This window comes from Rutilus rutilus (genome assembly GCF_951802725.1).
Source record: "Rutilus rutilus genome assembly, chromosome: 3".
Taxonomy (NCBI): domain Eukaryota; kingdom Metazoa; phylum Chordata; class Actinopteri; order Cypriniformes; family Leuciscidae; genus Rutilus; species Rutilus rutilus.
The window spans coordinates 26,490,594-26,507,136 of NC_140211.1; the positions used below are offsets into that span (position 1 = coordinate 26,490,594).

The 16,543-nt window shown below is 37.9% G+C and overlaps 1 protein-coding gene across 1 annotated transcript in view; it reads right to left on the reverse strand.

Annotated features, from left to right (window-relative positions):
* Positions 1-16,543, reverse strand: part of heatr3 (HEAT repeat containing 3) — a 42,595-nt gene that overhangs the window by 15,382 nt on the left and 10,670 nt on the right. Inside the window, exons 3-8 of the mRNA XM_084404141.1 lie at positions 6,560-6,857; positions 6,028-6,200; positions 3,704-3,791; positions 3,121-3,224; positions 2,235-2,344; positions 1,807-1,947 (exon numbers count right to left, since the gene is read on the reverse strand). Coding sequence (XP_084260267.1) covers positions 1,807-1,947; positions 2,235-2,344; positions 3,121-3,224; positions 3,704-3,791; positions 6,028-6,200; positions 6,560-6,691 — 748 coding nt within the window. The 5' untranslated portion in view covers positions 6,692-6,857. The remainder of the gene's footprint in view (positions 1-1,806; positions 1,948-2,234; positions 2,345-3,120; positions 3,225-3,703; positions 3,792-6,027; positions 6,201-6,559; positions 6,858-16,543) is intronic.

Sequence of the window (16,543 nt, forward strand, 5' to 3'; positions counted from 1 at the left end):
GGGCCTCGAGTGAGTTCACGTAGTAAAACAGCGCAGCACTTCTGTTGTACGTCACACGTAGGCTCACTATTGGCCGACGCTGGTCATGTGTGTGATGCATGTGACGTACAACACAGAAGTGCTGCGCTGTTTTACTACGTGAACTCACTCGAGGCCCAGAGAGAAGGAAATGAATAGTGGAATAAAGTCGTTTTTTTTGCGCACAAAAAGTATTCTCGTCGCTTGATAAACTTAAGATTGAGCCACTGGGGTCACTTGGACTATATTAACGATGTCTTTAATCATTTTTCTGGGCCAGCAAGTTTCAATCCCTTAGAAGCCTATGGAGGAGTGATCCAGCTCTCAGATTTAATCAAAAATATCTTAATTTGTGTTCCGAAGATGAACGAAGGTCTTACGGGGTTGGAACAACATGAGGGTGAGTAATTACTGACAGAATTTTCATTTTTGGGTGAACTATCCCTTTAAGTATCTGTTTTTATTTTTTATTAGTTTTTATGTTTAAAGCATTTACATTTGTTCATTTCGCACATGCTTTTATCCAAAGCGGCTTACAAATGAGTAATACAGCAAGCGATTCATCGTGAAGAGGCAAATATACAAAGGAAGTGCTCAAAATACGTTTCAGACATTGCTCAGCGTAGCATAAGCTAGAATAAGAAGGGACTAAAGGAAAGCAAAAGCATAGAATTTAGCAAGGTTAAGTGCTAAAAACTAACTAAAAAGCAATACCTATTTAGTTCGTTTATTTTTATTTTTTTTATTAGCTATAATAAACATTCAGCCAAACACTGGTTTGTTTAATGTACGGATCTGTTTTGAAATGTGTTGTTCTTCTACAGTTGCTTTGGTTATCACTGTCAGTCATCTCAATTTCATGAGTGATTCACGAAAACAAATGCTGGACCATAATAATCTGCTGTTTCTTATTTCTAAGCCTCACTAAGAACGGTAAAACATACGCTGTCCGCCAACATAGGTTAAGAGCAAATATTTACAATGTTATCATAAGTACCAATTAAAAATAAACATAGCCTAATACCATAGTATTTTGTTATAATAAAAATCTAATCAAATGTACATTTCAAATGTTTTTATTTGTGACAAATATTAAACTAGAGGCTAAAGCCTGTGAACAAGCCATGTTAAACCTTGAGCTCGAATAGCCTGAAGCGCAGTTGCAGCATGTGTTGTAGCCCTGCTCACAAGGCTATTGTCTTATCACTCTTAATACTCCCTTGCAAAGCCTACTAATTCATAAAGCCTATTAGAAAACTACGCTATCACTCTCAATACTCCCATGTAAATGTGTAGCCTAATAGCTCACATTTCTATAGTTTTTTTTATATCATTAGAAGGAGATTAGAACATAATACTTAGGCTTAAGATTTTTTACATTTTTTTTATGGAATGCGGGTGTTGGTAGTGCATTACAAAGTGCACTCCATGAAAAAGTAAACAATTTTGTCATGTCCTGCTCTGTCTGAATTCATAAACAGCAAATGCTTACATTGGCTTTGGATTACTACATTTGGTTATGTAATTGTGATTTTTTTTAAATCTTATTGATAGTATTTTTTGTAATCTCCACATGGCGCGAAAACGAGCTGTGATAAATCCACTCCATAATAACGGACATAATCTAACATTTATAACATCTATGGTTATTGCGCCACTTAGTGGTCAATTCCTGCCACAAAAAAAGGATTCTTATTGAGTACCATCTGTATGCTGTAAAAAAGGTTGGATGTGGTAAATGTATTTAGTAAAAATATTTATTACACGTCCAGTGTCGTGTTGTTTTACCTGCAGCCAGTGTGCGCAGGAGAGTGTATTCCATACTGGTGTGTGTGGTGGACAGAATGTTGTCCAAGATGCCAAATACCCCTGCATTCACACTGCGCACCAGCTCTGAGTTCTCTTCTGTTACTGTGTGCAAGCAGTGAGCTACACAGGGGGAAAAAAACACATACACAAACAACCTCTAAATAGTCCCAAATAAAGGAGTGTGAGAATGAAATGTAACATTCTGAGGGGGAGTAAAAACAGTACTATTTTGAATTATTGAATTTAACTTGAAATAACTTGTCTTCATGATCCTTCAGAAATACTCAAGAATCTTTTATAATTATTATTATTATCAATGTTAAAATCAGCTGTGCTGCTTAATATTTTTGTGTAAACCATGATACAAATCTTTCAGTCAGGATGTATGTATGTGCGCGTGTGTGTACCTGCTGATATTGCCAGCTCCATATTCTGAGGGTGCCTCTGTAGACAGTGTAGAAGAATATCTAGAAGTCCAGACTTGTTGAACACTGACACTGCTTTGCTACTGCTCTCACTACACAGCCACAAAGAAAACAGACAGAGGCACACAGATCATACAAGACTGCAACCCTGTCAACTTTTTGAATGTATTTTGAACGGTTACAGCACAACTCTTCATGCTTTGTTTTAATTTAAGTACATGCTAAGTAATACTCTAAATGCCATCACTTAATGTTTTGCTAAATTACTTTTCTTTAAATATGATAACTGATCAATCTAGGCCCTGTTTAGACCTGGTATTAGGATGTGTTTTGGTCAATCGGATCACAAGTGGACGACGGTAAATAATACAGATGTAAACAGGGTCTAAATTTTGAGCTTGTCCATTTTCAACCACTTCCAGAGGTAGTCAAAAACGAATACATTCGAACAGCCACAAAAGAGCGCCTATTCTTCGTCTACTGACCTAATGCGTAAACATTATGTGAAGAGTGCTAGCTGCTACTCTCCGTACGTTTTTCCGGCGTCTCCGGTCGCGTTCATGTGTAAATTGTGCAAGCAAAATGACTTTGTCTATTAAATCGAAAAATCTGAACAAGCACATACATTTAACCGCACAAAGAAATCAAGACAGAAGTGGTTGAAAGTGGACAAAAAACACTAGGAGTAACCGGGAATGTCTCTCTCTTGCCCTAGGGACACTATAAAGCATGATGATGCACTGTCAAGTGGTCACAAGAAACACTCAAGGGCATTTCTAAGACATTTGTTAATACTCTTGTTAGGTATAAACGTCAATCTGTCATGACCACAAAAAAGACTTTGGAGTTAGTTTGAGCTCAGTCTTACCAGAGGTTCCAAAGTAAATTTACTGCCTCATTGGCAACGTCTTCAACCGTGTGTTTCTGTCCTTTCATAGCAGGAGAGGTCGTCACGTCAAAGCCAGCACAGCACTGTTCTCCACAAACACACACAACAGAGTCTCATGAATAAAAAAAAAAAATTATCCTCCTCTCTAGGGGTGGCCGGTGTTAATATCACAATTTTTCAGGCAGGATAATGATCTTATCAATTCTTTTTTATGTTGGTTTAAGACTATTTTGGAAGTTACTGGCCAGTACAGTACACCTAACTCATTTCCCATTTAAAGGTACACTATGTAACTTTTTTTGTTCAATATTAACAAAAAATTTATTTAAAGTCAATACATCATCAATCCTTCTTCCAAAATGTGTTTTGTCTTACCCTCATTTACGATGGTAAGCCTATTATAAGCGTTTATATTTTAGCTATAAAATAGCGTTTATATTTTATATTAATAGTTTACACATTTAGATGGTTTTCGTATACATGCGTTACTAGCCTGTGCGTGTTTCATCATTATATACGTAAATAGAGAGAAGTTTAAAGTGAATTGATCCTTGATTCATACCTCCCTCAGGACAGCAGACAGAGATGTCAGCACATCCTGTCTCACCATGTCCTCACATACTTCAGGGCCTCCACAGGCACTAAGATTCCTGTAAAACAGAGGGTCATTTTTACAGAATAAACCCCAAAGCAGAGGAGTCTTGTATCAAAGAGCTGTGTAAAAGTGATAGCAAGCATATCATTCACTAAGATGTTCATTAGAAAAACTATTCCAGAGAGAAATAATGACATACATATTTACCACTTTTCTTTTCTACACAATAAATGCTGAAGCAGTCTTTTTAGACTTCTTCACGCAGTCTGTGTGACAGTTTCTATAGGGCTTTTCACACTACGCTTGACCTCAGGTTATTGCTATTCTAAAAACCCTTTTAACCCTGGGTAGAAGAACAATTCACATTTGTAATTTAAAAGCAGGGTTTGCTTCGCTTTTTATAGCAACGCTTTTACGGATTTAACCCTACATTGCAGTGGTAAATTTGTACAGTGTGAATGGATGCAGTACAGCCAGATGCTTAGCAAAAGACAGCAAATTGATTGCCTCTTATTCATGTGTTTTGGGAAACACAGTTTGTCGTATAAACAGTAGTTTCAGAGTTTGACAATTTGAGTGAAGATGCGTCTTGCATATCTTGCAAGATGCATATCTTATAGTCCATTCAGGAAAAAGTAGAGTCAGCAATATAATATGAGGATGCACACAGCTAGACCCTTTATGTACAGGTCACATGCAAATCTATGTTAGTCCAATCAGTGACACTGACACCGCAATCAGGTGTGGACTGGCCATCTAGCAGACCGGGCACTTCCCTGGTGGGCCGACGTGCTTTTTGGGGGCGATAGATCTCTTTTTTTTTTTTTTGTCTTAACAGCCCATAAAACTCATGCATTCGTTTTGTCTTGTTTAATTGGCGTCGCTGGGTTTGTGCCGGTGTAATGCATTGGTCAAAAAAAGTCATAGTTCGTTTTTTTTTTCTGACAGACCGGCCATGATCAGCAGCCCATTGGTTATTTTCTTGATTGACACTGGGCTGACCCAATCACATCTTTAAACACCTCCCCCTTTGGGCTCTGAGCGAGCGTGCAGTGTCAGTGTGTATCTGTCAAAATAGTCCGATTTTGAATAGAGAGATGGAGAAGAAACGCAAGGAATGTGCAGAGAAATAGTGTGAAAAATAGAAACAGGCCCTTCAAGCAGACACTGTAAAATGTGTCAAAATATATGTTTTCTGCAGCAGCAGGGCCTTCATCAGCTCCAGTGTCTGATGATGATAGTGAGGAGGATGAGGAGAGAGATGAGTGAGTGTAGAGCCTGCGGTAAGCAGAACTACTTTCAAACACATTAGGCTATGTCATGAATGTAGGAACCCATTGCCCAGTTACGCATTATTTCCACATCTGCATAGTTGATGATTACCACAATCTTACTAGAAATTTAATGAGACGCGTTTGTAAACCATGTTTTTCGCCAAAATAAAAGCTGTATGCAGTTTCCGTCAAAATAAAAGATCATGTGCTTATCTCTTTCAAGTATAGAAATTAGTACAAAACTAATTATGAAAGTTTCCTTTATTTTTCAGTGCATTTGTTTTACAATATATGGCTATTACTGTTATGGGATTAATATTTTAACTATTATTATGTAGTAGTCTAATGTAGACAGACACTGTAACTAAAAGAGGTTTGAATGCCCCCAAACCCCCCTAGAAGGTCCGAGGTCCACCCACCACAGTTTTACCCAAAATCCTGTGAGAAACACTGGTATTGCTATGCCAATGCAGCTTATAGCTTGTTTTAGGATTCATCACTTTGGAGTATAGTTCAATTGTATTAATAAATGACAATTTTGTACTGTTAACTCTCACTTGTTCCTACTCACTCATTACATGGCATTAGTAGTTTTAAGGAATAGGAGTTAGTATACATATTCATATGGTGTTTATGATCATATGTAGTGGGCCAGTCTGGGCCAAAATGCCAGGGCTGATTTTTTTTGTCCCAGTCCAGCCCTGACCGCATTTATGCAAATAAGAACACTAACCTGGGTTTCAGGAAAGTACAGTATGAAACGCCCACTTATGAAAACCCAGGATTAATTGTTCACCTCAGTAAATTATAAGCACTGTGAAATGTGAAGCAAGATAACCCAGGATTCCATTTAACCAGGGTTTAGAAAGAAACATAATATTTTACGTGTAAAAAGCCCACACTGTACGCTTGTGAAAATATGTAGTTCAGCTCCATGGTGGTTGAATAGTGCTCAGGTATAGAATGTCAGTCTCACCTGAGCGATAGACTTAAGATTGTGTGTATGTGTGTGTGTACCTGAGAGCTCCAGCAGCAGTCTCTCTGACCACCAGGCTGCGATCCAGCAGTAAAGGTCCAATTTTCCTGACTGCATCTCTCTGGAGGAATCCTGGGATCGCCTGACTCTGCTGTACAACACGAGAGATACTGGCACAGGCGTACTCCCGCACATCTGCTGATGGACTCTGTAACTGTACATACATACATACATACAGACAGACAGACAGAGAGAGAGAGAGAGGGTTACAAACAGAGATATATTTGAACCCACCTATGTAAGTTAAGAAAGACTGGCTGGTTCAGAGTTGAAGAGCTGAATTTCACTTGCTTGACAGCTGCATCAGTCAGTTCAGCCGTAAAGAAGGTTTGCTGACTCGCTTTATCTATTCAGTGTCAACATCCCATTAGAGAAAGAGCTGACATAGTCATTACACACTCCATATTAACCTAATACACTAATACTGTTTTTATCTCAGTGTTTTGGGGTATTCGGATTCCTAGACATAATTTACTGCAACTCTGTAGAGTTGTCACAATACTGGAAGCTTACTTTATCGAGTAGCTCCGCTGCCGGAGAGTCTTCATCTTCTGATTCTTCAACAGCCTGTTTAACAGGAGTCGCTGCAAGACCATCAGGAGAAAACGGTGGTCGTTTGAATTTGGTGTTCTTGGTCTTCCCCATGTTTTTAATGTGTTTGGAATACACTTGAAGTGTAAAATCAACTCCAAACTGTTTTAAAACTCGGGCAATCTCACAACACGAGCGACCATGTGGACATTAGCAGCTGCCGTAAAGCGCAGGAGATAGTCGTAAAGTAAAGTGTCGTCGAAAAGACTGGCGCGCCACCCTGTGGGTCAAAAACACACTGCAGTTAAAAGCGAGTCTGACTGAAAGAAGTCTTATTACTCTGCTAGCGAGATATTGGATGTCAAATGGTCAGCATCCAGTCATCTGTTTTCTCTATCTGAAGTTCCACCACAGAATAATACATAAATCAAAAAAACCAAGCGCATTTGATCTTTTTACAGATAGGCTAAACTCCTCCAGGAGAGCCCATGTCTAATCTTTAACAGTTAGTGAATATTCCCATATGGTGTTTGAGATCTGTCTGTACTGTAGCCTACCTCTGCATCCTCTCTCAGGAACCTGGGAATCTGAGGGGGGGGGGGGGGGGGGGGGGGGGGGGGGTAATCTATTTTGCTATCATTCACTCTCATTTACTGCCTAAACAGGATCTAAAATAATATTATTTTTTTACGATTGGAATAGGCCTATGTATGTTTATTTCATTTTATTTGTGCTTGTTAAAGAATGAAAATGTACACTAGGCCAATATCATTTTAAAGTGTGTTTTAAGGCTCGGCACGATCTCTTATGCTCACCAAGGCAGAATTTATTTAAATGCATTTAAAAATACAGTATATAATATTATTACAATGACTGTTTCCTATTTTAATATGTTCTAAAATGTAATTTAATCTTGTGATGGCAAAGTTGAATCAGCGGTCTTCAGTGTCACATGATCATTCAGAAATCATCAATATGCTGATTTGCTGCTCAAGAAACATTTCTTATTATTATGTTGAAAAAACTGTGCTGCTGAATATTTTTGTGGAAACTGTAATACAGTTTTTGCAGGATTCTTGAATAGAAAGTTGAAAATGTGCATTTTTGTTGAATACATTTATACCAAAATGATGATACCAAACATTTGAACAATAGTGTGTAAAAAAAAAAGCAATCAAGAATCAGTAATTTAGCTTGGATAAAGAAAATAGTAATTCCATCTACCACATAGCCTACATAAATGTATGTAAATTTAACATTTAATTCCACTTTCTTTCTTTCTTTCTTTCTTAAATAGAGTAGCACAGGTTTGACCTCTCCTAACCCTGTGCAGTGTCAAATGAGAGCTAGAGACCCTGGGTCTTCCTTTCCAAATCCCCTGCAAGTCAGCACGTGGCAAACCTCCCCAACAACTGTCCTGAGAGGACCCATAATTCATCCCAAAATCAGCATGTTTCAAAATCACATACAGTAGATCAGAGAGGATTTCAACATTATGGGCCTGAAACACTTTATGAAAAAAAGCACATCTCAACGTCAACGCACACACATTTCTCCCTCTCTCTGTCCGTAATATATTGAATAAACTGAAAAATGTGTGTAAAGGTTGATTCCTGATCCAGCAGGTTTCCTCTAGCACAGCGTCAGCTGTCCTTGTATCATTTCACTGATAACGGCTCCCAATGATAACGACTGAGGAACTCATGAACTCATTTTTTTTAATCGTTCATACACATCCTGCTTTAATATGTTCTAAAATCAAGAAAGTCAAAGTTTTTGCACACATAAAAGCACCATCAATCATCTTACACACAACTTGACCTTCACAAATCCCCTCAAAGAACACGAGGGTGAACACAAACTCCATCTCACCACTAGATGGAAGTATTGTTCTATGTTACTACGCCGCAACGTCCCAAATCTCTCCACAGCAATTTCACACTTTTTCAGATCATGTTTGTGCGAAAAAACAGTGCAGCATGATGACGAAATACATCTGTTTGGTGAAATATCCATCAGCGCCTGGGCCAGAGGAAAGCTGAACCGCACTGAGAGGCTGTCGGATGGGCATTTGTAAGGTGAATGATCTACGAGCTTTTCTTTTGAGTAAAGCAAATAGGCCAAACTTTCCTCCAGCAAGCACGCTCAGTTACATGGTTTACCATTGTTCACTCAGCTTTAAAACATTAGCCATTTCGACATGAAGTAAAACTCACTCTTCAGTGTAGATTTACATGTTGCAGAATGTTCTAAGACTTATCAAATCTCTTGTAATTTCAGAATACCAGAAGACATTATAACATATTGCAGAGGTTTGTTTGTTGCGTGTTAGATGATATCTACAAGTCCCCACCATGTGAGTAACCCAAGCACAAGACAGCAGAAGATTATTTCTGCTTTTTCTAACGGATGTTCAGAATCCCACAGAGCAAAATTAAGAGAGGAATCCTGCAACAAAAAAAACAAAACGATAAAAACTCTTGACTTCATGTGATTTCTTGTCTACTAGCTCTGGTCCAGGAGTCCATTTCAACTGGTTTCAGACTTCTAAATGTCGTTACATTAAAAAAAAATCAAACCAAAAAGAAAAAGAAAAAATAATTTTATTTTAATCCAATTATTATTATTTATTCATGTTTTATCGAAATATTCATTTATCCTCAATGTTTCTGTTCTGAGGTTTGGGGCAAGAGAGAAGTCGCTGTGATTTTTTTTTTATAGAGGACACGGCTGCGCGTTTGTACCTCATGACAAGCTCATCAGCTTTCTGCCTTAAGAGACAGTGACCTCTGGACTAGCCATCTTCACCCACACAAGCACTATAACAGAGTCAGAAACACAGAATCGGCCCCATGTTGCCTTAAAATGCTACAATAGAGCATTTCCATCCAAGAGAGAGAATGAGAGAGGCAGAAGGAAGGCTGGTGTTATGTAAAATGGGGAAAGACGGCTCTTTAGGTCAAAATAAATGGGTGACGTTTGTCGCTGATGTCAGAAAAACCACATAATGAAATTTAATTACAGTATATAGACATAATCTGCCCCCTGCAGCCCTCCTCCGCTGGGTGACACTGAGGAACAACATGCAGGAACACTAACCATTTTCTTTTTACAGACAAACTTATTTACTAAATGCATAAAAGAGAATCAGTATATTTATTTTCCATGGAATAAAGAGGAGAAAAAAGAGGCCATGAGAGCAGATGAGGTATAATTGTTATGATTTTTCGTGTGATCTTTATCCATCAGCTGTTGCCCTGAAGGCTTCAATCTGACCTCTTATGCAAAGCAACAAAACTCACACAATCCAGCTGCAGAAACAATGAGAGAAGAATAACTTCAGTACAGATCTTGACGTAGTGAGTGGTTCCAAATACTTTTCTTCACCTCTCTTCGCTCTGAATTGGGACCCCAGTGTAGGAGGGAACTGTGATGTCATGCTAAATATGTGGATCACTCATGCAAGAACAACCTGATCAGACAGGTTTAACTCTTGGCTTACGGTAAATGACTGCATTGATTCATATGACTGGCTTTCCAGTGAAAAAAAAATGTAGTTCCTTCAATTGTTAGGCATTTTGCCACATAGAAAACTCTTCTCAGTTATTCACATAAATTAAGTGCATGGGGGTAAATGCATTATTATACAACTAGATTCCAGCCATTAGCAAAACATCTACCGCTGTCTGGCTTATAGATGCCAGTAGAAAGGATCCCAAAAAGGATTTCAAAATGTCACTTTTATTAGTACAAACTTTGGTGATTCCACAACACTTACATTTTTTAAAGTAGTACCTTGTAGCACCATGTAAGTACCATAATATATCAAAATACCATTACTGTTGTAACAACAAAGAACAGTTTTGTTCAGGATGGCGTTGTCTCCTTGTCTAATAGTGAACATTTCCCATTTAGTGCATGATTGAGGGGATTTCTGACTCTGGCCACACGATAGCAACACCTATAACCAGATTAGCATTAGCTGCGTTTTTCATGGAAAACATTTAAAGTCCTAAATGTGCCAAAAGTGTTGGCATTAGCACTGAGGTCAAGGCCTATACGTTAAAGGCAGCTGCATGTGAAGTCATTTTATAAGTTGAGAGCATGATATTGTGTGGTATTATGTTTCACAGTGAATTTGAGTGTAGTATGTCTTAGCGTTTTGAACTCTGTAAAAAATAAATAAATAAATTGACCTACTCTGAAGTCATTTAGTTGGTGAATAAACAATTATTAATGACATAAACGTATTCAAGAGCATGCAATGCAGTGTGTGTCTGTTTAAAACAGAGAAAAGGAAGTTTGGTGGCTGTAGTAATTTTATGTTTGTATGCGTCACTGAAAAGCTTGAGAAAGTCATTGAATCAAGTGAACACGGAACTCCATTCCTGGTTTGCTAATCCTGACGTCTCTTATGAGTCCAGTTTACACATGTTAGCCAGTTAAAACTAGTTCAACTGATTTTATGCACCCATATTTTTTCTTTATACCTGAACATCCAAAACTTTGAACAGAAAGTTCTGAACATCTTCACTACTGTGCCCGCACTATAGCAAATTCAAAGCACAACTCATTAGTATTCATAGATATTCAAACATACATATACATATTTTCTAATAATATTGGATACTCGTTTTTGCATGTTTGGATATTACTGGATAGCTGGAATATACAATATGGACTAAAATGGGCACTAACATTAGTTTATAAGGTTTTAGTTTAGTTTTTATAGTGCATCTAAAATTATATATACTGTATATTCTCAGTCGCTTTGGCTAAGTTCTTGAATGAGATTTTTTTTTTTTTCTCATAACAATAAGTTCAGATCTTTGAACAATTAGTTTCTTGCTCACACATTTTAATTTCTTTCAGACTGATCTCATGAAATGGCGTATGTATGACACGCCAATTCGTATTTCCATTTTTGGCGTGCTATCAACACGCATAATCGCTTTTCAGCGTGTTTATCAACGCCGTTGACTTAACGTTACATTACTCTCTATATAAATATATATGACTTACCCCAACCCCGTCCCTAAACCTACCCGTCACTGGGGTTAATACCATTTATGAGTCTTCCCCTACCATCCTAGTAAAAAAATATCACTCCCCAGATGTAGATTTACATTTTGCTTCGTTTCGCTCGGACATTTAACGGCGTAGACATACACGCGGAATCACTCGGACATTTAACGGCGTAGACATACACGCGGAAGATGACGGCGTGGACATACACGCGGATAGCTCAAAATGCGTATAGATAACACGCCACTTGACTTGAAAGTGGCGTGTATGTTTACGCAAAGTCATGATGTCATGTTGCTTCTTTTTACATTTAAGCAAAGTGTATGCATGCAACTATTGTCTACAATTTGCACAACAACTAAATGCACATGGCGTGAAATAGTCATACTCTTCGCAACTTGTAAAACATATTCAACGTGTGCGCCATCACATGCAAAATGATCCATTTAATTGTATAAATCTGTCAGACACATGTATACATAAATAGCTATGACATGGAATGTCATACAAATGTGCCTCTTTTTTGTGTACAGTGGCTATTGACTTTCCCCCGTAAACTTTTACTGTTGAAATCTGAAAAAAGCATCCAAATATTTTGACCAGTAGGGCTCACATGATGATAGAAACCTTTTTTAATTTGGTGGGATTTACGAACACAACAACTAGGTTTTGAAGCATGAATTAAATGTTTTGGGTGAGTTACTACATTTTACAGACATACAATAGAGTTGTAATGTCCCATAAAACAGTTGACAATTCCCCTTAGTTTAAAGCAGGGTTCCTCAAACTCGGTCCTGGAGGGCCACTGTCCTGCACAGTTTAGCTCCAACCCTGATCAAACACACCTAGCTGTGAGTTTCTAGTGATCCTGAAGACATTGATTAGCTTGCTCAGGTGTGTTTGATCAGTGTTGGAGCTAAACTCTGCAGGACTGCGAGTTTGAGGAACCCTGGTTTAAAGAATAAGACTTTCTAAAAATGAGCCAAAGAGAAAACTGTATATATTTTAAGCCCCTAACCCCACCTCTAAACATTTGTCATAGATAGATAGATAGATAGATAGATAGATGGATCTTTTGTTAATGTCATTGAATATATTGGATGATGACAGACACATGATGAAGTAATGTTGGCTTTATACTAATTTTGTATATGATCTGTCAGTGGAATAATCACCAGGAAGTGCTAATCCATCTGAACACGCTCTTAATTGGTACAATTAACTGTTAAGGGCAGTCACATAACAATATCGTCACCTTCCTAAAATAACTGCCTAAGTAATTTTTTGACAAAAATGATTTTTTTGCATAAGTCATCTCCTCGTGATGCGGGCCACCTCTGGTAAAATCGCCCACATCCTCAGTTGAACAGATCATGCATTTCTACCCCTGTAGTATAATGGCCTATGTCAAGAGTGTGACTTAGGCTGTTTTATTTTGCCTAACGTTAAGTCAAAAGACAATGAGACTTAGGCAATCTTACAAGCTTTTCAAGATGGCAGTTGCATCAAGAAGAACGAAAGTCTACTCGGCCTCTGAAGTCAGGTTCCGTTTTTTGTTTTCTGAGAAACCTGAAAAAATGACATCGGCAATTATTTTAGGAAGGTGACGATATGCATTACAGTAATGCATAAAATATAAATGGAAAGGGGTATTATATGTAAATTATATGTAAATTTTATGTTATATGTTATACATATGTTATATGTAAATACCACATGATAAACCTGTTGAACCTACACCTGAGAATGACAGCATATTTAATGCATTGTGTTCACTCAGCACATGATTATCCATGCTGTTCAAGCTTGATCCCTGATCACTTCACAGAAATCAGCATTAGACTTTAAACACGCAAAATTTCTTCAGACACTGCATCGGTCATGATGTGACATCACGCTATGCTGTATCTTTTTTAAAACATGAATTCAAAATATAACAAATAATTAATTAGTAAAATTGTACAATATATTCCACTTTAATGCAACGCTACAAACCTGCAGCTTTAACGTTTTAATTCAGCTGAGAGCTCATGCCGGGACGTATCGGTCTTCTATTGGTCACATTTCTTCAAGTAATATAAATTTACAACACAAGAATTCGCAGAACTGGAACTTTGGAACGGAGCGAAATGGAAAACTTCTTCGTATTCTGTTTCCAGTCTTTGGTATTCGTATGAGTATGAATGGAAGTCAAAGGATCGAAAGTGTAGTGTAGAAAAGTGACCACCCCTTTATATCAGAATATGTTTTTGTATTCACTGCTAATACTTCTCCCCAATGATGGTCATAAATATGGTGGATGAGCGGAAAAGTCCAAATGTACCGCATTTCAGACAAACACCACAATGTAGCGAATATTCATGCCCGGTAAATCAATGCACTGTGCCTTTGACGCCACATGCAAGATACTATATTTGCACACAAGTTCATGAAATAACGCTGTTTTGGTCTCTGTACTCTTTAGGGCTACATTAATGTAACTACTACTCAAATCTTGTCACACCCAGTTAAGAAATTCTTGTACGGTGTGCCATGTAAAGGTATCGACTGTAGTACCAGTACCAGCTTCAGTTACTGGGATGATACTTTAATAGATATGAAGGGGTCAGTGATAAGGGACAGAGCCATGTCTGTATCTAAATGAATAAAGAAAACTGTGCATAGAGAGCATAAGTCGAAACTAATTGGGTCAAAGGCTGAAATATGATGGATGAATTCCACCAGGGCAAAAAGCGTGGCGGATATTTAACTCCCAGAAGATGGATCTCTGACAATGTGAAGGGGTATAAATTATGTATCAGAGTGTGCGTCAATGCCACAGCAAAAGACTATGTTAGACCTTGCAACCCAGAGACCTCCTGATCTCTTCCCGGGTGCCCAGTGAGTGGGGGGTTAAGAGAGGGTGGGGTGTTAGCCTCACAAGTGTAATCATTGGCTGAAGTGGCTGCAGTCAGCTGGCCTATCGTGTGAGCTCTCTGTGCGGTTTTCCAGTGTATGGCTAGGAGGGCGTGGGCTTGACATTCTCTGGCAGAAGCTCAGCTGGACTTTAAACACTCAGAGTTGGTGCTCAAAGCTTCTTTAGAAATGAGCCCAGCATTGTATCTGTTTGTCCTCATAATGTAAATTTTAGGTGGGCACACTATAACCTACAGTTTTTACCTTTAGACACTAATGGTCGGATTTACTAAACGGCAAATTAGCGTGAGAGCGTAATCCCAAAAAATCCCAATCCAAATTAAATAATGGTGCAAATACCGGTAAATTGACTAGTGCATCACCTTGCATGATTCATTTAAATACTCTCCTCCCATAAGTTTTGCGTCTGAAAGGGAAACTCCTTCAAATGCATATGCAATCAGCCGCAAAAATAACTGTCCACGCCTTTTCAGCGCAAATTTTTCACTGCGTGTCTTTAGTAAATCTTGATAATAGTTTTTTAATGCCAATAGAGGGTTTGTGCTGGCCCTAATTCTACCTGTTCTGACCCTTAAATTTGTAACATAATGAATTTACAGTGATTCAGTGATGTCAATAGGATATATTTTGATTAGAATAAAATCAATTAATTTAAATGTTTCCACATGAAGCACATTTTTCCTCAATTGTGCCTCCACAAAACAGTAATTTGGAACAAATGTATCTGAGCTGTTATCGGAGCCAGATCTGATCTGAAAAAAAGCTCTCTCTGACCTCATCTAGTTTTTTACAGCTTAAGAGATTCAAAGCATCATTCTGTAAATATTATCACTTATAAAAGTCTGCATATATACGCATTAGGGTCTCAATGATTTTTATTAGGATTCCTGATTCCTCAATGGTTCATTCTCAACAACTAAATCATGCAGTAATTCAGAGGGAGACATTTTTACAGGGCCCTTTGTTTTCTGAAAGCTAGTTTGGGTTGTTAGAGGAATATTCCAAATGCTGCTTTCCAAAATCACTCTGCAGATGACACTGATTTATTTCCTCCTACTGCAGCGAAGAAACACATGACTTCACTGACCTCTGCTGAATTAAGGCAAAAATCTAAAGGGCAAGATCAGGTGACTGACATTAGAGCTCTTTTAACATTTAATGGAAAATTCACAATGTTATTGAACATATTTGTCAAAAATTCTTATTTTGAAGAATGAACTAAACAATTGTTATGATTCGTTTTTAATGTATTGCATACAGATTTTTTCCATTTGTCTTTTTGTTCTTTAAAATTTGTATGTTGGGAATTCATCGCAATAATTATTAATATTCTCTGGATTGATCCTTCAATTAACTTCAAAGGATTAACATGAGCAAACAAAGCCAGATGACCCGTGCTGGCCCTGACGGCTATTTTGGATATGTGGTGAGGAGATAAACCAGCACGATGATCAGAGAATGTTGAAGTATTTTCCTCTAAAAAAAAATGTATTTCCTAATAAATAAATAATAACTTAACACTGAACAGATACAACACATTATCAGTCTTTTTTTAACAACTTCACAGAGCTGACCATCAAATATACTCAAAGAAATCATATAGAACAGGACTTCCTGTAGATCAGTAAAGATCCTGTCCAGAATGTACTTACTATTAATGAATGAGTGCATTTATATATAAAGAGCTTGAGTGTATGGCATGTTTGCTGAATCAGCTCTGTGTGTTAATGTCCTCTGCCAAAAGTAGAGCCTGGTTCTCACATGCTCTGGTTCATAAGGCCATTCCGCACATCCCACAATGAGCTCGCTATTGTAGGAGGATCCCATCATAAGTTCCTAATGGATCTTATCTCTTCTCCGATGTGGGACGGGAAAGGGGGTTAGGGATATGGAATCCTCCCTTCATTGCTGTCATAGTAACAGATATTACAGCTGCTTGTTGTGGTTATTTGAGGAATGGGATACAGTGGATGTGGGATGAATGAATAAACTCTACATTTACACCTGATACAAAGTCATTGTCGC